This window comes from Pelmatolapia mariae, linkage group LG1 (assembly GCF_036321145.2).
Source record: "Pelmatolapia mariae isolate MD_Pm_ZW linkage group LG1, Pm_UMD_F_2, whole genome shotgun sequence".
In the NCBI taxonomy this organism is placed as follows: domain Eukaryota; kingdom Metazoa; phylum Chordata; class Actinopteri; order Cichliformes; family Cichlidae; genus Pelmatolapia; species Pelmatolapia mariae.
In genome coordinates this window covers 10,424,516-10,448,432 of record NC_086227.1, presented here as the reverse complement: position 1 = coordinate 10,448,432, position 23,917 = coordinate 10,424,516, and the positions used below count along the sequence as shown (strand labels likewise).

The 23,917-nt window shown below is 39.7% G+C and overlaps 1 protein-coding gene across 4 annotated transcripts; it reads left to right on the top strand.

Annotated features, from left to right (window-relative positions):
* Nucleotides 1-92: 92 nt before the first annotated feature.
* On the top strand, nt 93-15,782 carry fshb (follicle stimulating hormone subunit beta). Of its 4 annotated transcripts, none has more exons than XM_063471657.1 (3): nt 93-168; nt 13,989-14,172; nt 15,417-15,782. In XM_063471657.1, exons 2-3 carry the CDS (start codon nt 14,014-14,016, stop codon nt 15,606-15,608), a joined length of 351 nt encoding a protein of 116 aa, XP_063327727.1. In that variant the 5' UTR covers nt 93-168; nt 13,989-14,013; the 3' UTR covers nt 15,609-15,782. The 4 variants fall into 4 exon arrangements, with proteins under 4 accessions (XP_063327727.1, XP_063327717.1, XP_063327736.1 ...); XM_063471647.1 differs by having other exon boundaries at nt 107-168; nt 13,992-14,172; XM_063471666.1 differs by lacking the exon at nt 93-168 and adding an exon at nt 12,429-12,698 and having other exon boundaries at nt 13,992-14,172.
* The last annotated feature ends 8,135 nt before the right edge of the window (nt 15,783-23,917 follow it).

Here is a 23,917-nt window from a genome sequence, read left to right as displayed (position 1 = left end):
ATCGCCACTTCAGCCTCCGTTTCTGCTGCATCGCTTCTGGTATGCCGAGAGCAATAATGTTACCCCCTCCAGAGGAGAAAAAAGAATGAGAAGAAGAGGAGGAAGTAGCAGGTGTGCGCGTAGCGAGTTGGCATCAATGACAGCTCCACACGAAGACAAGATACGAGGGTGGGTAAAAGTTTACCTTCGCACGGGCGAGGGGGAATGGCTTCATGGTTTAAGTCTGAGCATCGCACATCTGTCTGTCTGCCGCCGTATCCCTACCTATACTCCTGGATCCCTCCCATTGTGTGTGTGTGTGTGTGTGTGTCTGTGTGTGTGTGTGTCTCTGTGTGATGATGGAGAGTCTCAGTGAGAAAGTCGCTCGTGTACCGCAGCTCGTGCAGGCGGTGCTCGGTCCTCCCCCAGTGGATGCAGCCGGTCACTGCGCACCGTGCTGCAGTCTCTCACCCGAGCTTCATCTGCCCTTCATTGTCACTGCTGGGTAGCAACCGGTGTGTTTGTGTCTCCCCACCATTAAAAAAAAGTAATGCATTAACCTAACATTTTAACTATGCATTTTGCAGTCACCAACCACTTTCCTAAAAAATTAATCGGTGTTTTTGCTGTTTTTGTTGTTGTTGTTGTTGTTTATTTTCTCATATTAAATCAGAAAATGCATACATCACTTATTTACATACGTCCATATATTGTAACTTAAAAAAGTGTGAATTTAAAGCACTGGAAATACTTTTCATACAATTTCACTTCACCTAACAATCGTTTAACATTATTTTTGTTAATATTATCACAGGAAAAAAGGTTAGCTCATGCAACAGCAAAAAAAAATGTTCACAGAGGCCACAAAAACAAATAATTCATGTCGCTGTGCCTGCCCTCCCTCTGATATTTGATTAGGAGAGCACTCGAAACAGAATGCAAAGTGTTCATTAACCTCCTATGACCCAGCGATTTATTCTTGTCCTCTGTTGGGGGGACACGAGTCTGAGACCTCCACGAGCACAATTCATGCAGTCTATTTGAGTCTTACTGTACTGTCAAGGAGACATCTCAGGGTTTCAAGTTTCCACATGGGCTTTCTTTTCAAAATGATGGCCATTGCTCATAGAATTTTTTACTAAATTTGCAAGAATCTCAAGCAAACTTTTTTCATTTGGTCATTATGGGGTATCGCATGTAGAATTTTGAGGTGAGAAATGAATTGAATCCATTTGGGAATAAGGCTGTAACATGACAAACTGTGGAAAATGCAAAGAACTGTGAATACTGTCCATTACACAGACAGTGTTCTGTGTAGTGGACAGAAGGACTTACTCATTCCTGTTTTCAACCTATATCCACACTTCAAGAAGCAAAGGAAGGATTGAGGCGGAAAGGACTTTACTCAGAATTGTAGAAGGGGAGTCAGACTTTGTGCTGTCAGGTGATGAGGTGGAGGAGGACCAGACAGAGCAGGAAGGTGAACGCTCAGTGGAGGACATGCCATTGAGAATCCAGTTTGAACCCTACTGAAACTGGGTTGAAACTGTTTTTAACATGAAACATGAAAACAGGACTGCGCACACCCTGGAGGCCCTCTGATTACATAAACAGTAAATAGGTGTTCATTCATGGCATGATACCTTCAGGACTCAGATATACTGGGTACCATTTATAGCCAGTTAAATAAGTCAAGACAGATTCTTTAAGATTAGGCAGTCGTTCAAAGTAAGAAATGATCTTGATGTTTTTCTTCCTCCTGAGGCCCAAATAAGAAATTGTTTTGATACTGAGATTTTTAACCACTGTGGTTGAAAGAAACACATTACAACAAATTGTTGTTTTCAAAATAATTTATTTATTAATATATCATTTGTCGCTTTGATGGACTGCCTACTTTTGATGAATCTGTCTCGACTTATTGAATTCACTATAACTAGGGAGCAGTACATTTGCATCCTATGTTATCTGAGTCATGCCATCAACATGGATATGCAGAAGAATGTTTTTGATGTTAATGCTCCACCTTTCTCTGACTGGCGTGACTCTGATGTTTTGGTAGTGCCTATTTTCTGTTTGATGTAAACAGGGAACCACCTGTCTTGGTGTTTATGGCCAACGTTGACCTGTTTCATATTCCATGCTAAAAAAAAGAGACAATTTCAACCCAGTTAACACTCTCAAATTTAGAAAACAATTAGATTTTTAGCAACAGAAATGTAATAAATGCCAAAAAAAACCCAAACCTTTCAGTCAACCTTCCTATGTGGCCATAAAAATGTGAAAGCTTCAATTCTCGTCATTTTGAAAAAAAATTCCATGTGCTCTGTTGGCCTCATTCTGCCGAGATCGTGGAAGGCCTGTGTAGCTGAGTAGATAATTCACGTTTAACTCTAGAGTACTAGATGATCCGTTACTGCAGTTTGTTGTAGGGAAATCAAATCCTGCAACTTAAAAACCATAATGTCTGTCCCTCCTCTACCTCATCTCCTGACAGCACTGAGCATGACTCCCCTTCACCTTCGAACAGGTGCATCGGAGAGCAACTTGGGGTCAACTTTTTTCTGGGTCTCAATAAGTTATTTTGTTACTGAGCTTCAACAGCGTGACATAATCCAATGTTCTTGTCTGCCATAGTTGTAATTAATCCTGGGCAGTATAAAACACTGCAGTGTACAGAAACATCAAGTAAGACATGAATCAAATCTACATGTGCAGCCAAACAAGTGCTAACTTCTAAACTAAAAGTAAGAAAATTTCAAACAAGCTCACTCTTAAATTGATTTATAGAGCTGGAGTCTTTGAAGTTTACGCAGAAAACACTTTTTTATTGCTTTTTCAAAGTTTGTTTACATCAGTAAGGCTTGTCATAAGTGATAAAAAAGAGATTTAAAACATGGTTCAAGGGATAAAATTCTTAGCATGTAATTGGGATGTATCTCATTAATCACAGTCATGAGAACGCATTCACAGGAGTCTATGCAGTCCAGTGAAAAACTACACACACCCTTAATGCTTCCATAGGAATTAAGATGGTCAATAGTAGCAATATGCTGCTCATCAAATGCACTGGATTAACCAGTCATGAGCAAGTGTGAGCACCTCTATACAAACAGCAGGTTTTGGCTCTTTGTTGGTCTGAATCATTCAAATTTGTGCATTATTAAATGTTAAAGTTCACAACAGTAGATTTGGTCACCTAGTCAACTATGAACTCTGTTTGTTAAAGTATTCTAGAGTCTAATGTGAAGCCATCTGACAGCCAAAGCTTGACCAATATCAGGCCAAAGCAGGACAATGATCCCAATCTCAACAGCAAATCTGCAACAGAATGGCTGAAAAATAAAAAAACAAGGTGATGCAATGAGCTGCTCAAAGTCCAGACACAAACCTGATTGAAACTAGCACTAGCAGTGTTGACATAGCGTCAACAGTGTAAACAGTAACCCTGCCAAGAAAGACAGAAAGACAAAATATTTCAGGACCTTTCTTGTCTAATTTGTTATATATTCTTTAAAGCGACTGCACAACAATTCATATACTGTGTAATTAGAGGTCATCTTTTCAGCCGAAACTAGCCTGCAGGAGAAAGAATGGAGAGTGCAATACAACAAGCAGGCTAACAAATTACTGTGTTAGGGTATTAATTAGTCAAACAATGCATTACTATTGACTAGGCGATTAGGAATGCATTACTTTTTTGAGTAATGAGTACTGAAAACCACAGACAAGTGGGTATAACGAATACCACAAGGATTTTTCATTAATGTGGCCACATTAGCTCTTATTTGCATACGGCTGTAAGACTTTGTGAAAATGATGATACTCCAAGCAAAAGAAGACAGATTTGGTGCATGAAACACACAATAGGCAATGTGATGATTAGTGTGCTCAAGGATGCAACTGACCAAAACAAGTAGAGGACAAATGCAGTTCACAAACATATCATATTCTGTAATTTCATCCTTGCTTGGCAATAATTTCAGCTTGTTTGTGCTGTCAGCCTTCTGTTAACGGGTCAAAGGTGTCCATAGACATGTCTTTTGGGATAACAACTGCCGTAACTTTAAATACCAGACATCACAGCACCTGGTGAGGTAACTGTTGAGTCAGTGTTATTGATCATTCACCCTATTGCTGCCGCAGATTTATGTGGATCATTTTGCACTCAGGTCTTACTCACTGCACCTTTGAAACCTCCCAGGTTTGATTGCACACATAATTAGTTTTTCTGCAGGTACTGCTGCAGGCCTAGTGCTGGGCTACAAAGCAATCAGTAGCTATAGCCCATTGAGTTCAGTCCATTTGATTCAAAGTATACATCTGAAACAAAAGCACTAATTAGGACACGGACAGCCTGTTATTCCAGATACAATATTCCTCTGAGGAATCCTAATAATCCCCTAAGGTATTTCCCAAATCTCTACTTCTAATATTCCTGTTGGGATATTTTTGGTTGCTTGTGCAGTCTCCTTCTTAAACCTATCATAAAGCCATTGTGCTACATTTTGATACCAGAGAATATGAAACGAAATGTAAAACCCAATGCGTATGCTTGTGCTTGTGAAGTAATCAGTGCTGCTGACAGTGCAAATCTCACTCACTGCTTCTTTAAAGAGCCTCATCTTCACAGTCTTCTCTCCTTCTCTGTACTTCTCAGATACTTAACTAAGACTTAAGTGGAGGTCTTTTCTTGTCTGTACCACGTGTAAGCTCCTTTCCACCCACCGCACACGGAGACATCATTCTCCCCTCAACCCCTGCTCTTATTCACCGAGTATCCACCTCAGTCAGCACCAGAGGGAGTTGTGAGGTCAGTAATAATAAGAGGTGATAGAGTGGGGATGCAAGGTGCCTTATTAAACACAAGTTTAGTTGCACTTTGAACCAGTGCCAGAGCTCATCAAAACCCTTCTGCCTCTCACGAAGTATACCCGGTGAAAAACATCCAGCACTCCAAATTCATAAAAAGACGAGGGAAATGTCAAACTCTCTATGCATAAGACACAATCAATATTTGTTTTGGGGTTTTTTTTTTCAAAGCCATCATGCAGAATTACAACTTTACTTACTTAACTATAAAATGCAGTACAGGAAGCATGATAACCTTTACAGCTTGTCAGTATGTAATAAAACTCAGCGCTGTATCATAGATATCTCGGTATGTTTTTGGACAGTGATGCATATTTTGTAATTTTGCTTCTGTACACCAGCACTGTGCACTTTAAATCAAACAAACAACACATTATTCAAGCCCAGATTTTCAGCTTTAATTTAAGAGGTTTAACATACAGTTAGGTCCGTAAATATTTGGACAGACAACTTTTTTTCTAATTTTGGTTCTTTGGTTTTGGTTCATTAACGCAGTGAATTTTAAATGAAACAACTCAGATGCAGTTGACGTGCAGACTTTCAGCTTTAATTCAGTGGCTTGAACAAAAACACTGCAGAGAAATGCAGCAATTTTTAAGACAATCTTTGATGTCAGGGGCTCAAAAATAATTGGACAAATCAAAGAACTGAAAATAAAATGCTCATTTCTAATAGTTGGATTGCTGGCAATGACAACCTGAAGCCTTGAACTCATGGACATCACCAGATGCTGAGGTTTCCTCCATTTTATTGCTCTGCCAGCGCCTTTACTGCAGGGCTTTTAGTTGTTGTTTGTTTGTGGTCCTTTCTGTCACGGTTCTGGGTCATTTTGACCCAGCATTTTGAGTTTCTTATGTTTTGGTTTGATTTTGTATTTTGGGTTATATTCTTGATCTCTTGTCAGGCTTTGATGATTATTATTATTATTTAGTCTGCTTCAGTTTATTCTGGTTAAGGGTTTAGTTCCTAGGTTTTGTGTCTCGTGTTTAGTGCAGGTGTAGTTCAGCGTCAAGGCAGCGTCCTTGTGAATTGTTTCTTGTTTCCTGTTTTATTGTGAAGGTCTGTGTCTCATGTGAGTGTATTCAGTTTTGCTTCCTCTGTCTCATCTTGTCAATTACTTCCAGCTGTGTTCGCCACCTGTGTGTAATCTCCTTGTGTTCTTCTGTGTGTATTCAGGTCGTGTCTACTCGTGTACTAGTCGCTGGTCTGTCTGTGAATCAACCGCAAATCAACTGCGAATCTATTGTGTATTCTCCGTGTGTTTTCCCTGCCGTCCACCTTCTTATGCCACCGCTCATCCTCCTACATGTTTGTGTTCATGTTTGCTGTTTAGTAGTTTAGTTTGTCCCAGTATAGATTAGTTTTTGTTCCGTTTTGCCATTTTTCACCTTGTGCTTTATTTTACAATAAACCACCTTCACATCTCAGCGAGTGCCTGCGCTTGGATCCTCATTTATTTTCTCCACACAGCTCATCCCCTTAGCCGTGACACTTTCTGTCGAAAGTTTAGTCTTCAACAAGTGAAATTCATGCTCAGTTGGGTTAAGATCAGATGGTCAATAAAGAATATTCCACTTCTTTGTTTTAATAAACAGCTGGGTTGCTTTGGCTGTATGTTTGCGGTCATTGTCCGTCTATATTATTAAATGCCGCCTAATCAACTTGACTGCATTTATCTGGATTTGCGCGGACACTATGTCTCTGAACACCTCAGAATTCATTCGGCTGCTTTGGTCCTGTGTCATATCATCAACAAACACTAGTGTCCCAGTGCCACAGCCAACCATGCACGCCCAAGTCATCACACTGCCTCCACTGTGTTTCACAGATGATGTGGTATGTTTTGGATCATGAGCAGTTTCACACCATCATCATACTTTTTTCTTGCCATCATTCTGGTAGAGGTTGATCTTGGTTTCATCTGTACAAAGAATGTTTGTTCTAGAACTGTGTCGGCTTTTTTAGCATAGTCTAGTCTAGCCTTTCTATTCTTGAGGGTTATGACTGGTTTGCACCTTGCAGTGAACCCTCTTTACTTTCATGCAGTCTTCTCTTTATGGTACACTTGGATATTGATGCGTCTACCTCCCGGAGAGTCTTGGCTGTTGTGAAGGGGGAAATGATGCTGCGGTCATCCACCACTGTCGTCTTCCGTGGACGTCCAGGTCTTTTTTGCGTTGCTGAGTTCACCAGTTTACCTGTAGATTTTGTCACTCCTAATATTGCAGCAATATCTCTGATGGATTTTTCCAGTTTTTGCAGTTTAAGGATGGCTTGTTTCACCTGCATGGAGAGCTCCTTTCACCGCATGTTGTCTGCTCACATCAAGATCTTCCAAATCCAAGCACCACACCTCGAATCAACTCCAGGCCTTATATCTGCTTAATTGACAATCTATCTATCCATGTATGTGTTGCACCTCAAAAGGTCCAGGAACTCAGTGATCCCCTGGTACGTCTGGGAGGAGATCCCTCCACCATCCAATGTCTCATTAGAGCATCCCCCAACGTTATTAGATATGCATACAAGCATGTGGGGACCATACAAACTACTGAGCACCATTCTGAGTTGCAATATTTTGGCAAACTGGACTAACCTGCTGCATCATTTTTAATATTGACTTTGTGGGTGTCTTTGAATTCAGCCCTCTATAGGTCGATGATTGTAATTTCCATCAAATCGTGTGCCATTCTTTTCTTCCTAACACATTACTCAGCCCATCTCAGCAAGGATATCAGCATGATTTTTTTCCCCATTTGTATCTGATTTGCTTTCTGAGTGTTCCTTTAATTTTTTGTTGAGCAGTATTTTAGATCTTTAGCTGTTTTTAAGGACTCTATAACCAATAAAAGAACACATTTACATTTGCTTAAATAAGTCAAATAATGAAATGAGACTGAATATTAAAATGTAAAGGAGAAAAGGTAGACAACAGAAGTCAGCAAAGAATCATCAGCGGTCGATACACATAAGCACACCTACCGCCTACTTCCACACTCGACCTGCACGCAGAAATATCCAGCGCAGTCACCAAACAAAAGTCTTGTCCTTGGCAGTGCTGTGGAGGCGTTTGTTTAGACCAGGTGGAAGGCGGGAGAGAGCGTGAGTGTGGGGTGATGCAGTGCGTTCAGGGCACTGCTGAGTCTTTTTTGTTGTTGTTGTTTTTTTGAGGGGGGTTTGCATGCGACAAAACGAGTTTAAAGAAGTCTGCTTGTGTTTCATGCATTAGCAGACGGAGCAGCAGAGGACAGGGGCGAGGTGTGACTGAGCATGTTTGTGCAGGGTGTTGATGCGGTTATGGCAGTGTTTATGCTGCACTGATAAAAAGAAAAGAGAGAAAGCAATAGGACTCTGTTCCTAAGCTTAAAACCAATGACCCATGGATGAAATCTGTGTTGTCAGCAAGATGTATGACTTGGAGCTGTTTTATATGTGGCTTCATCTAGAGCTATGAGCTTTTACACCCAAAGGAGCCCATTTTATATAGCAGTGCTTCGAGTTATGAAGCAGAATATCATCAAGGGCCCGGGAACAGTTCATCATTGCCCAGTTGATTCCCAGTGGACCCTGATGTGACAGGGCAGGACTTCTTCTCATGGCTGTAGGAAGGGAAAAAAAGGTGTTTTCTCTTGGAAACATCCTGCTAATTTCAACAATTCTTTGCTGGTGTTTTCTTTTAGCTTGCTGCAGAGCATATGGGCTGATTTTCAGACTGTGATGCAGTCATGAATTTCAAAGTCTTACCTTCTCTATCCAGATAGCCAGCATATCGACAGAATGCATGGATGGATGATATAATTTCAGCACCGCACTTAATTAATCAATTTTCAGAGCAGATGTGCTTTTTTTTAAGAGGAACTACCATCTGTTATACCATTTTTTTTTCTCAGAAAATGACTAATGATCCGTTTTGCTCTAAATATAAGATTAATCAAATCTGCCTAGTGTTCATTCAGGGCAAAATGCACAAAAAACATGATGCATTTCTGCCAAAATTTCCTAAAAAGAAGTAGCACCTCAGAGGATGGGGTTGACTCAATAAAAGTCCTTGCAGCCTTATTAAGCAGGTACGGCACTTTAGCAGGATGCCCGGGAAACCTGATTCCCTAGTGGCTGCAAGGGCAGACGGAGCAGCAGTTGGGTGAACTGTGGTGGCTGCTGCCCAGGTAGTTAAATTCTACTGTCACTGCAGCTTGTCCAGATTGTGGTGCAGTGCTAACTTTTACCGAGTGCAGCAGCAGAACGTTGAATTTCTCGAAGATTCACAGGAGCAGTCTTGGAATCTGTATGTGCTCTATAAAATCTAAAGCTGTACCCGAGTGCAAAAATACTTATACTTACTCAAAGAGTTGCATCCACTTCTTAGGTGATTACATTACAATACTGCTTCTAAGTCATAGATCCTGCTACGTTTATTAAGAATGTTGTTTTTAACAACATTTTTTAAATATTTTATTTAATATAAATAACCCCTAAAACAATCAGTGGTCATAATCTGCCTCTATGGCTTTTTATTATTAAAATAAAATTTGTAGCACGCTTTTAAACTCAGTTTTAAAACCTTACGATGTACCTACAGCCCACAGGCTCACGGTGCCAAATGGCAAATATTTGAATGCTTCAGAGAAGAGTCACTCTAAGATTTCAATAGGTACATGAGGAACATGAGGAAGATCAGGAATCTTTCATAGCGAGTCATCCAAATCACACAGCAACATGTTAATAACTAACCTTGTGTGAATGTGAATGGATCCTCTCAGATGTTCTATTTCAGTCACATTCCTGCAATAGGATTGCATCTGGTTCTTCCAATCAGGGAACCTCACATTAAAAAAAGGACACATGTTTATATTATCCCAACCATAGCTCTGTAGCTAGCCACCAGGTAGCACACCATTATATGCCAGCTACCCCAACTTCACTAACCTCACAGACATCACTGCTGTTTAGTTATCTGTCTATATTTATGTGATAGCAAAACCACACTTCCTCCCTAGGTCAGATCATGGTGTATGGTATATCATCTTTAGAAAGAAACAAGCAAGCTGACTTCCTGCCTACTTCTCCATTAAAATCCACTTTTTTCATACATGCCTGAAAGTTAAACTTTTTTGTACTACATAGGTGAGCAGTGAAGTTTTGGCTCTTTACTGATCTGGAGTATTCACGAATGTATTAACATAATATACAAGCAAATTCACCCCCTGGTCAGAAAGCACAATGCTCAGAGAAAATGCAAAAAACCATGAGCTACATATCAGACTCTACAGGTCTCAGTTAGCATGTTAACTGTTAAAGGTCATGGCCGCACATTTAGAAAAAGACTGAACAAGTATGGCTTGTTTGAAAGGGTTACCAGGGGAACACCTCTTCTCTCTAATAAGGGTGTGGCAGCACAGTTTGGTTTGCAAAGTTGCATCTGAACAAACTAAAGGAGTTCAGAAACAATATCCTTTGGACAGATGAGACTGGATAGAGCTGAGCTTAAACGAATGCCCACAAATATCAATGAACTGAAGCAATGCTGTGAAGAACAGTTGGCCAAAACTCCTTCCTAACAACGTGAAAGACAGATAAAGTCATACAGAAAATGATTACTTAAGATTACTTGAATGTGGATCTACAAGCTGCTGACGTTGTGTGCTTACTGCAGGTAGTCCCGTGGAAACTATTTTTCACATAGGTGTACAAGTAGTACAGAATAAAACTGCATGTTGCACGCTGCAATGCAATGTAACCTGGACTGGCGAACCGCTAAACAGCAGTCAGAATATTCTATTTTAATAAGAAATGTATTATAAACGTGACTTGAAATAAATGTATAATGTACTATATAGAATGCTGTCACGAAATGGTCAACATAAAATTATAAGATTAATTTAAAGTCAGAGCAGTTTCAAGATTTATTAAGCTGAGATAGGCTCCAGTTACCCCTGAAACCTTGAATAGTAGAAGCTTTTAAGAAAATAGATGAGACGACATTATAGAGGAAATAAGATTTATTTATGAATCAAAATAATATCTGTAAAGATTTGCTTTTTTACTTGTGTTTATGTGTTTGTGAATGTTGATTCTATGAGTATGAATGAATGGAGGACATCATCAAGAGTAACTAACACTGATGCTAATGTGGATCCTAATAATGCACAAAAAAACAACCAAAAAAATCAAATCTTTTAAATTTTAACAAGCATAATGTAACCAAGGACAACACAGGGCACTGAAGATGTACATCTGGATGAAGATGATCACAGAGGCGAGGGATGCAAGAGTGTTTCTGTAGCAGTTGCTCACCTATGCCATACGCTAAGCATTCAAATTATCCTTTTATAATAAAACATCTCACATTAACAGTAATTCTCGGCACTGAGCACCACAATATAGTCCTCCTCTACGTTTTTATACAAATCAACGAAACAAATTCATTTGTTTTTAGCAGTTTACTTTATAGTGTTCTTTTTAAGTATCTGCCTTGAGCTAACACATACAGGACACTTACCAACAGCATTGGCTTTCCCCTGAGATAATGCAGCCTTCTTTAATACACTAATGAGTGTCTGCTGTGAGTCAGAATGTCTGCTACACCAGACAGACAATAAACCTTTTTACCTGAAAGAAAATAGCTCATTGTGGAAGTGCTGTTTCTTTAATGTGCCTTCTATCACTGGGTCCAAGAGAAAATGAAATTTTACCTCATTGAGATAAAATGATGTGAAGGAACAGGAACAGTCCTAAAGTAGCAATTCATTTAGAGCAAATAGTTTTTGCTGATAAGACTTCCTGTATTCACAGACACTGACATATCGTTGTTCAGATCATGACAAGAAAAATACTTTACTTACTTTTACTTGTATGTTACATATTGAATAATAACTGGCCTGTACACACAGTGCTTAATAAATTTAAGAGACCATCATCCAGTGTAAAGCGTATGCTGCCCTAAGTTAACATTGCTGATAAGTACTGGTTTCTGTAAGTTTCTGTAATGGTTAATCCACCAGTGTGCTCAAGCACTTTATATTTTTAATGCTAATTTTTTTTCCCATGAATTTTCAAATTTAATGTTTAATAAAAATAAATAAATAAACAACATTATTTTATTTTTGGATTAAGATGTCAAATCAGTTATTTATTTACACTCGTAAACAGAAAATATAGTTTTCCTGGTTGAATGTAACGCTTGATTAATTCCTGACTCCTCAGAGAAGTCCGGCGTGCCACCTCAAATTTGGGTATAAAAACATGAATTCAGTTTGTTATTTGCCTCACAAATAACAAATATAATTTATTGTTTTAAACAAGTTTTTGACAGATCTCTAAATTGTTTGTGTTTTCTTGTTTTCATGGTGGGTGGTCTAATAAATCTATAAATACAACAATATGTGCCAGCGCTGTTGACACAGTGGAAAAAGAAGAAATGAGACAATGGAGTAATGGAGATGGAGCACACAAATTAATTAGTGCATCTCATATCAATGTTTGCCATCTCACTGTGGGGGCAGTTTTATTTTTATAATTCTGGTGTCCATCTGCGCCTTTCACTCACATAACCTAAACAAGATTTCTGAAGATACCGCCCCACTCCTCCTCGTTTGTAGGAGGAAAGGTCTCGAGCCATTGGACGTCCCTGCAGTGTTGAAGGAAAGACACGAGGATTTGCTTGTTAAGTATAAACAGGTAGGAAAAATATCGCCCCAGCCAAGGCTGATAGGATTAAACGGATTTGTGAGCGGTGCTATTTAAGCAATAAAGACAGCTGCAGGTTGAAAGCTGTTACAGGTGTTTAGAAAGCGAACGAAGGGACAGGACTCTCAGCAGAGGTTCAAAGCATCAGCAGAGCTCTACAGGTATGTTTCCTGTTCATGTAGATGACAAGAAAGCTGCTGAACACGTTGTCACAGACCTGCTGTTAAAGACAGAATGAGGTTATAGCATAGTTGTGGGGACGTGGCAGATTGAGTTCTTCCTCTAGAAAGAGTGAGGTTTAACAGAGAAAAAAATTTGCGATATTACATATCAAAGAGTTTAAATGATATCATTTAAGGGTTTAGTTTGAAGAAACAGCCATGTGCATGAAAGGGGTTAATTAGAAGAGGTTTATTAAATTATGTGCATCATCCTTTTATCATCTTTGTTAGGCTGTTTAATAATATAATTCATTTTCTATCTGGCTTTAATAAAAGATATAGGTTGTCATCTTTTCATTGTTTTCATGCTAAACCACAATTTTCCTTTGTTTTTTTATTTTTATTTTTTTGCAGTTATTCATTTGTATCTGTAGTAGCTTTAGGTCTAATTTTCCAAATTTAATTTTAATTTAATTTAAAGCACTGCTTCTGAGCTGTCTCGAACCATAATTGCCTTAGCATTTAAAAAACGTTTTTCAAAGTGGAAATTCATTATTAGCTTTGGAAGCTTTGGAAGCTTTTTAAAATATATTTTATATTTCTTTCCCTTTTCCACATACTTTAAATTGCATATCAGTGTGAGATGTGGAAAAACTCGCTGAACCTTGAGCTAATCATGCTTTATCTGTATTTTATTAGATTAAAGGTCATCTGTTTGCAGTCAGGAATGCTCCTCTGCAGAAAGACATGCTATGCTATTGTTCTTGAGTAATGTGCTGAGCTTTGGAAATGTAATCTTTTTAATACCATTAAGAATGCATGTTTTAATCATGTTTTACAATATTTATCATTTTACCTTGAGATGAAGACAGACATTTCAGAGATGGATGTCTTTTAATCTGAAAAGACAGAAGCTATGACTATATTTACATGGCTGGATGGCTTTAATTTAAGTGAACCACTCTTTTAGGATCTAGTCTACAAGATGAATAAGAATGTGCAGTTAAATAAGATCCAACTCTGAAAAAAAAAAAATCTCTACTATTATTTCCCGCTTTTCATTTCAGAATACATTTTGTTTTACAGCACACTAAATCAGCCACCACTCCTGTAAATGCACACCAGCACATTTGAGTGTATACATTACTCTTCTGTAGAGGAAATAACGCCATTAATCCACATCTCCATAATATAATCATGTATAATGACACAGCCGCGTTTTAATCAACACTAAACTTCTGACATTGTCTCAAAGCGCCTCATTTGATACCCGATCCCCTCTTGTGGCAGCAGCGTGTAGTGCATCCGGCAGAGGATGCAGCTGGTTGTCATGGCAGCAGTGCTGGCGCTGGCGGGGGCGGAGCAAGACTGCAGCTCCGGCTGTCGCCCAAAGAACATCAGCCTCCCTGTGGACACCTGCGGCACCACCGAGTTCGTCGACACCACCATTTGTGAAGGACAGTGTTTCCAAAAGGTGAAGAGTGACTCGGTCTCCTCTAACTTGTGCTACTTGTGCACTGTTTTTCCCGATGAGACGTGTGCGTTTATTCTGCTTAGACGTGATGTGTTAAGCTGAGCTCAGTGCTCCTGAGGAAATCATTCATTTCGATTTGATTTATACAAATCACCACAGCTGTCACCTAAATGTGTTTTATTGTAAGGTGAAGGCACTACGGAGAAAAGCCCAATCACATGACCTCCCATGAGCAAGCGCTAGGTGACAGTGGGAAGGAAAAACTCCCTTTTAACAATAAGAAACCTCCAGAACCGAGAACCAGCCTCGCAGTCATCCAGCCTGAGTGGCTGGGGGTGACAATAATAGTTGCAATCTGAAAATTTTATAGTGTTCAGTAAGATTATGTATTGCTATAAGTTTTCTTTAAAGATAAATCACATTTACAACTTTATAGCAGACCTCTTAAAGGCTACTGCAGTGGCGCACATTTGATCCTCCCCAAGCCATCTCTTGTGTCATTCCCTGGCCTTCCACCTGTTTTCCCTCTCGACATACTACTGCTCCATAAAAACAGAAAAGAAAAAAAAATACTATAATGACAGATCATTACATAATACAAGCTTTAAGGTTAAAGCAGACATTCAATGACCATCAAAATTATACAAACTTTGTACAAGTATATAAAAAATGAAAATGTAAAATTGACCTCTAACATTACAGATACCACAAGTGACCTTTTTGAAAGGGTTGTAGTCAGGTATTAGTTTATTTATTAAAATGCTTGCAAAGTGAGTAAAGATTGCTGCCGATTAAAATCTTGTACTTTTGAGTTTTTAAATGTCTCAAAAGCTACATTTTCCCCCATAAATAATCTTAAATAGTGCCAGCAAAAGTCAAAAGCTGTCAGATTCATGAAGTTAGAATGAAATAATAATGGATTGCATTTATGTAGCACTTTTTGAGACCCTCAAAGTGCTTTACAATTCCACTATTCATTCACTCACTGGTGGAGGCAAGCTACAGTTGTAGCCACAGCTGCCCCATGGGGCAGACTGACAGAAGCGAGGCTGCCATATCGTCCCATCGGCCCCTCTGGCCATCACCAGTAGGCGGTAGGTGAAGTGTCTTGCCCAAGGATACAATGACCGGCAACCTTCTGATTATAAGCCAAACTGCCAACTCTTGAGCCACGATTGCCCTTTAAAGAAATGGAACTGACTGTGTTTATATCCATGTGTCTGATCCCTCTGCTCTGCTGGTAGGATCCCAACTTTGTTCATACTGACGACTGGCCCAAACAGAAAACCTGCAACGGAGAGTGGTCCTACGAGGTGAAGTACACAGAGCAATGTCCACGGGGTTTCATCTACCCTGTGGCCAGGAAGTGTGAGTGCACTGCATGCAATGCAAACACAGACTGCGGGACCTTGCCTGGATACATACCCAGCTGTTAGCCCTTTTAAAGAACCCCAGTATTCATCCTGCGCTTAACAGTTATCTTCTTTGCACCTCTTCCCTCTGAAATAAACCAGTGATACAAGCCTTTCTGTTTCAATCTGTTTTATTACAATTTTTTATAAATGCAACCCCTCCTTAAAAGTTCTTCTCTTTATACGTGTAGGTATCAATAGTCGTTATTAGACCGCTTGCATTATTAGTGGCGCGCTTCAGTCTTATAGTGTCATAAGTCACAGCAGAAGAAACTGTGTAGATGCAGCAGACCTGTAGAGTCAGCTAGAAAAGCAACCACCCAACAGTTTCCCTTTTTGTTTTGAGCAGGGTGACTGACCCTGAAAGTCAATAATCCTGCGAGTCAGGTTTCCCTGCTGAGAACAGGATGTAATCCTGCAAAGAAAACAGAACACTTCTCTTCCTTTTTTGACAGGTGGAAATGAAAATATAGAGTTTGCCGCATATCGAAACCCCCCCTAAAGTGCCTGCAAATTGGTGTCTCTCTTCTCAACTCAACACAGCCTAGTGAGCAGAAAACCTCCTCAGAGCTGCTAAAGTGGTGGAAACTATAAGCCGGCTAAAGATACAGATCTAATATTGTATGCTTGGGTGTGAGGAGGCCTCAATATAAGCAAAACATATATAGATTAAAAAATGAATATAAAACAGATTATGCACCTGCAAGCTTTGTTTTTTCTCCTCTGATCCAAACTAAGGACTTTTCAAAATTCGGGACAAAAGAAAAATCCAAAACTAATGGACACCTTTGCAGAGAAATGAGGAGAAGAATAAATGAGCCCTTCGCGCCCTGAAGTCTGCAAGAGACTGCCATTGTTACGATAAAGTTTTGAACGGGCTTATTTTTAGCCAAATGCAGGTGCATCTTCTGACTCTGCAGACTGTTAGCATAAAATCTTGTTATAAGGCCAGAGACAAACCTGAGGCTGCTGCTAGCAACAACTCACTCATTAATATGACAAGCTGTTAACTACCTACAGTGCTGTTACCTGGCAACACACTGGCTTTATCCTCCTGCATTGTGGACAGCAACTCATTCATTAACAGTTTTAGCATGTGGGTTTGTTGGTAAAAAAAAAAACAACAAAAAACCCCAAAACAAACACTGTTTAATTGTTGAACTAAAATGTATATTTTCCTTATCAGGGGCTGGAATGCAATAAGAGGCAACGCAACACTATAGTGATGCTTTTTGCACAAAAAATGATGTGATCATGATACAGTGATTCTGCAGTCTCAGTGTTTTGTGAGACAATCACGTATAATGGATCATGACAATCTGAGATACTGACAAGACCAAAAAAATGCCACTAAGGCAAAGATCAGGAATTAAGTAAATAGACTAGCACTTATGTTGCATTATTCTACTCTGACTGAGCACTCAAAATGCTTTTGTTAAGTGAATGATCATGCACACACATACATTCACGCTCTTACAATTTAAGGTTCAGTATCATCAGCGTCTGGACTGAAGGAGACTGCAGTGACCAAACCACCGACCTTTCTGTTAGCCTAGAAGATGACCCACTCTACCTGCTGAGGTACTGCTATGTCTTATCTGTGTCACTGCAGGTTGTGGTGTCACTGTGTGTGTGTGTGTGTGTGTGTGTGTGTGTGTGTATTAACAATATTATTATTTTCTAATAAAGTGTCATTTCCTGCCCACCATTCCCTCTCTGTGATTTTCTTTCCACTTTGCCTCTATTCTTTTGATAACTACCACAGTGAGGATGGATCAAGTAGTGATTATGGTAAGCTTAACTGCTGAGATCATTTGTTGTTTAATACATTACTCTATCAGTCTATCAATAATTTGTTCCAACCTTATCTAACACGATATTTCTAATAATTGGGTACTCCATAAATGTAAAGTATTCCTTTAATTAGGTCTCAAGGTTCAGAAGAGATAGATTAAATTAAAAGTTGTTACATTCAAAGCAACAAAGGACAAGTTATCCTGACACTCTGAATCTCCAGTCTGGATCAGGTTCCTAATGAGATTTTGTTCATTACACATCAGCATGTGTGAAAGTTAGCCTTTCAGTCTGTGAAAATCTTCCTGTAGTGGCCAGGCATGGGTCTCTCAACACAGAGATATATATCTTCGTTTAATATTTTTGAGGTTTGGCACATCTTAGGTAGCTACAGCATAACAAAAGGCCACAATTCAGTCACATAACTCATGTTTGCCCCTCGCATCGCCCCTATCCGGTAAGATGCCTGCACTTCCTTGAGCCTGATTCTGCTGAAGGTTTCTTCCCTTTAAAAGGGAGTTTTTCCTTCCCACTGTCACCAAGTACTCACTCATAGGGAGTCATTTGATTGTTGGGGTTTTCTCTGTATTATTGTGGGGTCTTTATTTTACAGTATAAAGTGCCCTGGGGCAACTGCTGTTGTGATTTGGGCAGTGATAAGTAGATGTCTCCCTGGAGTCTTGCTGATGGATGTTGAGGTGATGGAGGGGTTAAAACAGCAGGAAGTGATGCAGAGCAGTGTGATGTATTGAAAGCAGTGCACTCATTCTTGTAGACATCCAGTATAGTTTTAGTTTTTAATTTTACTTGTTAACTTTAATAACCATGGGTACTCCGGCTTCCTCCCACGGTCCAAAGGGGGTTAGGTCAGTTGGTGATTCCAAACTGCCCATAGGTGTGAATGTGGGTGCAAACTGTTGTCTGTCTCTCTGTGTTAGCCCTGCATCCAGCTGGCAACTTCTCCAGGGTGTACCCCACCTCCTGCCCTATGGTAGCTGGGATAGGCTCCAGCCCACACCCCTGTGACCCTGACAAGGATAAGCAGAAGAGAATAGATGGATGGATGGATGGATGGATGGATGATAACCTTGAACCCATACGTGTGAGGGATTCCACTGGAATCGTGAAAGGAAGTAAAGGATTTGTCGGTCTTGTTAGGGAGAAAAAGATGCAGGTAAGTTGTGTTACAATTGCATGATAATACTGCACATTTTAATTCAAGTGATCTTTAATTTTTTTATTTAATGTATATCACAACTGTGGGTGCTGTGGAGTGGGTGATGAAACGCTTGCCATAAAGTTTCTGAGTGATTTTAAAAGTGCGCTGCTCAAGAAACTTGTATTCAGTGGATATCAATATTTCCACGGCTTGTAGCTCAAAAGTCAAAGCTAAAGTGCCTTCACAAGCGAAAAAATCAATGATAGCAAAAGAGGTCAGAACAGAAATCCATGGGCAATGATTACATAAAGTATTTTTGCACTTGTACAACAGCAGCTTGCTGAAGTTCAGGATCTTGTTTGGACCAACAAATTTTCAGTTTGTTGTTTTGAGTCAGAGAGTAAGAGGAGCTAAGATGGAGTAATAATCAAGCCTACAGGCAAAACTGACCTAAGCTGCTTGCAGTAGAGTCCACGCTGGCATGTAGAGAGATGGAGCATGGCCCACAGGTGTGAGGCGGCAGCCTTTTTCTTGCTGACCACATCACAACAAACTGACCTTTTCTGTTCCCATACAAGCAGCCTGAAGGAGGATTTTTAAACAAACCATATAATGCAAGAGCTATATCCACATCCTCAGCACAGTCCAGTATGTTTTCAGTGGATGGACAAGAGTCTTCGTTTCATCTGACCATGACCTTCACCACAAACTGGTGCGGTCTGTACCTGAGTATGAAACCACCTGGATAAAGGTCAGTATTTCCAGGTTTGAGGCCATGGTTCTTAGCTTGATAACCAAACATGTTTCATGTTAACAACCGAAAGGACAGTGGACCCAAGATCAGGTCTTGGTTACGTTTCACCTTTGCATCTAGATCTAGACCAAAAGAACGAAGTCACTTATAGTTCACTCCATAAAGTAGCTGGTCTCATCCTTGAAGAGGCCTCTTTGCACTGAAAGGTGTCAGCTGAGATGATTCAGGCAATCTTGGAGGTTTCAGAGGCATGCCAACTGAGAGGAGAACCGGAAGAGCTGGCTGGACAGCTCATCTTATCTGGCTTCTGAACTTCTGATTAAATAAATAGATGCCTTCCAATTAGGAGAAAGCATTGGGCAAATATAGGAAAACAACATTTCTCCACTTCAAAAGGTTAAAGCTACTGTTTGATGTTTTGCTTAATTCAGTTCAATTCTATTTTATTTATATAAAATCGCCTCAAGATGCTTATTATTGTAAGGTAAAGACCCTACAATAATACAGAGAAAACCCAACAATCAGACGACCCCCAATGAGCAAACACTTCAACGACAGTGGGAAGGAAAAACTCCCTTTTAGCAGGAAGAAACCTCAGGGAGGGGCCTCTACGGATATCAACAGCAATTTCTAACTTTGCTAATGGACGTAGGTTTGGGGTATTAAACAAAGAATTCAATCCTAGATACAAACTGCATAAATGAGCTTCTACTGAAAGATGCCTGCATTCTGCCTAAAAGGTATAATGAGGATCTCGATCACTTGGAAGGTGCTCAGGGTAGACATGCCACGCCTCTGCATTGAACAGAGCCAAAAGAGATCATTTGGGTGTTTGACATAGGTGCATGCTCTTAAGTTTTAAGCTGGAAGCTTAATTTTAGTTATGCTTCCCTTTGTATCTAATTATGTCATCAGCTGGTAATACAAGTAAGCTAGAAACATTATTTGAAAATCTTAGAATGCTACTGAGCTCAAAGCATGGATTAATTGTCAATGAATTTTCTTTCTACCGAAAAATAAAAGAAGCTGTCAGTTTACAGGAGCGAAAGATGTGACAGCCCCGTTACTCCATTTTCTCTGTCAACGTCCCAACAGACCTTTGGTCGTCTCACAGCAATGTTCATGGATTTACTTCCAGCCTCTAACTCACTTGGCTCACATCTCCAGTTCGCTGTGAACACTGCAGGCTGCATATCTGCTGACAGATTTCCGTCCGTTCTGGTCACCGGTGTCCTTTAACGGTGGCTTGTTTTTATCCAGTAGCCCCCCTGGAGGTTTGCACTCCGTCCTCACTGATGACCGCCGCAGCCAATATTGCAATAGACATTTTATCAAGTTTACGGATGAGGTGTCATATGGCTTTCTCTGCTCGAGGGAGGAAATGGACACATTGATGTAGTGGATGGCTACGTCTCGGGCTATGATGAATTTATTTATTTATTTGGATGAAGAATTTTCTAAGAAAACAGGGCAAACCATTTTTAGAAGTTTATGTTTGTGTGTGTTAATGCTAACAGCTGTTAAAGACGCTGAGGTCGGACTCTGCAGATTACTCTATTTTCTGGACTTTAGAGTACTTTAGGAAGTTTCTCCAGTAAACTGTTTCATTGTGCTTTCCAGTAATTGTGTCAGGTTTTAGCACCCAGCTTGAGTTGAACTGATATGATTTAATCCGCTAAGAGCACTGATGTGACAGGCTAGTGGTACTTGCACTAGTACTGAAAGACCTTTTGAAAAATGCTCATTTTGACAGTGCTAACCTGGCTGTAGTGTGTAAAATTGTAATCACTTTTAATTAATATTAAAAGTAAAGTGACCTGACTAATGAGTTACATTGCAATAGAGTGTTTCTTCTTCACCAATCTGGATTTAATCATTAGTTATAATTAAACCTGGCTCTCTAAAAGAGCTCTTTGGTGCTGTCTACCTCCCCTTCCCCCCCCAACCAGGCGCAGCAGATTGCCACACCTCCCTGAGTCTGGTTCTGCTGAAGGTTTTTTCCTGTTAAAATTGAGTTTTTCCTTCCCACTGTTGCCAAGTGCTTGCTCATAGAGGTAATCTGACTGTAGAAATTTCTCTGTACTATTGTAGCATCATTACCTTATAAAATAAAGCACCTTGAGGCGACTGTTGTTGTAATTTGGTGTTATATAAGTACAACTAAATTGAGTTGAAGTGGTTGGAACTGATCACAGCACCAGATGAAAGGGGGTCAGGATTACTGATTACAACTGCAGTGCATATATTAATTAATTTTCTTACTTGTTGTTGTTGTTGTTGTTAATGTCATTGTTTAATTGTTATTTTGTACAGCACTTTGGTCAACTCCCTGTTGTTATTAAATGTGCTTTATAAATAAATAAATGAAATGAAATATATGGGTGTGTTCATGTTTCTAACAAATACGGTGCCAATCTACCACACATTTGACAAGATTCAAGTCTGAATCCATGTAATGAACCAGCCAACAGACATTGCCATCACTAGATCCACACTGCTGTAAGGCAAAAATAACAACAAAACATGACTTGACAGCATATATTACGAGCGGGAAATATTCATTCTCAAGAGCTCATTAAACAGGAAACTTGTTCTAAATGAAAAAGGAAACTGCTTCTTTAACAAAGTGCTCTGATATCGCTTCTAACATCAAACATAAAGATACCGGCAGCGATGATGAGAGAGCATACAGGTGTCCTTTGAAGACCCATACCTGTATCTGGAGCGTCCTCAGTGTTCTGAGTCGCTGCATAACAAACTGTACTGCATGGGGAAAATAGTTCAACTTGAATTTAAATCTGACAACAAAGCTTCACGGGCTGTGATGAACGATGCTTGCATCAACTGTCTATTCTCATGTTTTTATAAATATTAATAAGATTCATTCACACGTACACCTTTAGCAGCATTATAAATAAAGACAGTGGTGCTGGTAAATAAAGAAGGGCAGCATGCCTCCATTTCATAACACAGCCTGCAGTGAGATGACTGCACCCTCCTCTCCAAAAAATATGTACAGTAAAAAAAGGACTTGCATTTTATTAGCATGCCCTTTAAAAAGTAAAATATCCACCGTTGCAATTCTTTAAAGTTCATAGTTTTCAGCCCTTGCTGCCATTGCTCACTCTGTGGTAATAAGAAGAGGGTATGGAGGCAAAGCTACCCTGGGCTGCATGACTCTTGACCTACAGCTGAGCTCAAGGACAGCGGGATGTGTACAAATGAGACATTACTGTCTGAGGAGTTCTGCAATTCTCTTGCCAGCCGGCACGATGAACTGCTGTGTCATGCTGTTGTCTATGGCCTTAGGTCAGTATGAAGAAGGGAGTGAAAAGACTGCTGCTCAAGTGTGTCCGGTCTGTGATAATCAGGCAAAAAGAACATAATGGAACTTAGCATGAATCGCATTTTCAAGGGTAATCATTTACTAGCTTGATAACTGATAAAACGTGTACTTAAAAACGAACGATTTGTCGTTACACAGCCTTCAAGCTAATGCCAAAGTGCTCTCTGTAATATAAATAATTAAGACTCTGTGTCAAAAAGGTGGGAATACATGTAGGAAGGATTAGTTTCAGCGCCGCCTTTGGATGAGCACGGATCAGATATACAATGAGAGCGAAGCCTTGACAAACCTCTGAGAAATTATCTGTCAGTCTAACTCAGTGGGATGAGAAGCTCCGCTCATGAATTTCATTTGTCATCACACTCTATTCTGAGATTGTAAAACAGGTCACTGGCTTTATTTTCTTTGTTATTAATGCTTTTCATCTATTTTCATTTTTCTGTCGATAAATGTCTTATCAGCTTGTCAAACATAAAGCAGTCTGGTATCAAAACGATAAAAGGATGATAGAACTGATACTGTCGAGTATGAAGCCCACTGAATTGTGTTGGAAATTTTTATTTAAATATACCTCAGACATATGCTATGAAAAATGGCTGAACCTTTTTGTGTTGACTGTCACATCTATTTTATTTGTAGCCTATAGCACATTTAAACAACAGTGACTTAGAGACAGGCACATTTACATTCCAGGTCTCCAAAAACAGAGTTTCAAAATGCATGAAAAGCTGAAATGTGTGTTCTTTCGTTTTAACTAAATATTGTGGGGCGTAATGATTCATCTCATTAATCACGACCCGCTGCACTCCCCTACATACGCTGCTTTTATGGGTAAAAAATAGTATCTGTATCAGCAATACTGGCTGTGTATTTACTTGGTATTGGATTTATACCAAAATTTGCAGTATTGTATTGCATAAGCACTGCGTTGAACCTCAGCAGGTCATCTTTGCAGTCTTTAATAATGCATTAAGTTGCTGCAATGTGATCGTATATATACACACACACAGAGCTACATTCAGCAGACCTGTTGTGATAAGGCCGATAAGGGACCAGAGCAGGTAGTTCCACATGCTTGATTCAGCAGTTTTTAATACCAGTAGCCCTCCCTGACACAACCCAAAAGGAGAGTTGTGTTCTGGAATTGAACCAGCGACCATTTATTTGTTAGGTCACTATGTAATCCTCTACACTGCACACTTCCAGAGGCTGAAATTTTTAATGTTTTTCTGTACTCATCCCTCACAAATAAAATAAAACCACACCACTAAATTAAAAAA

Coding starts and splice junctions, on each gene's coding strand:
- fshb (XM_063471657.1), top strand. CDS start 14,014: ATGCAGCTGGTTGTCATGGCAGCAGTGCTGGCGCTGGCGGGGGCGGAG. Junction 14,173..15,416: donor AAGGACAGTGTTTCCAAAAG/GTGAAGAGTGAC, acceptor CTCTGCTGGTAG/GATCCCAACTTTGTTCATAC.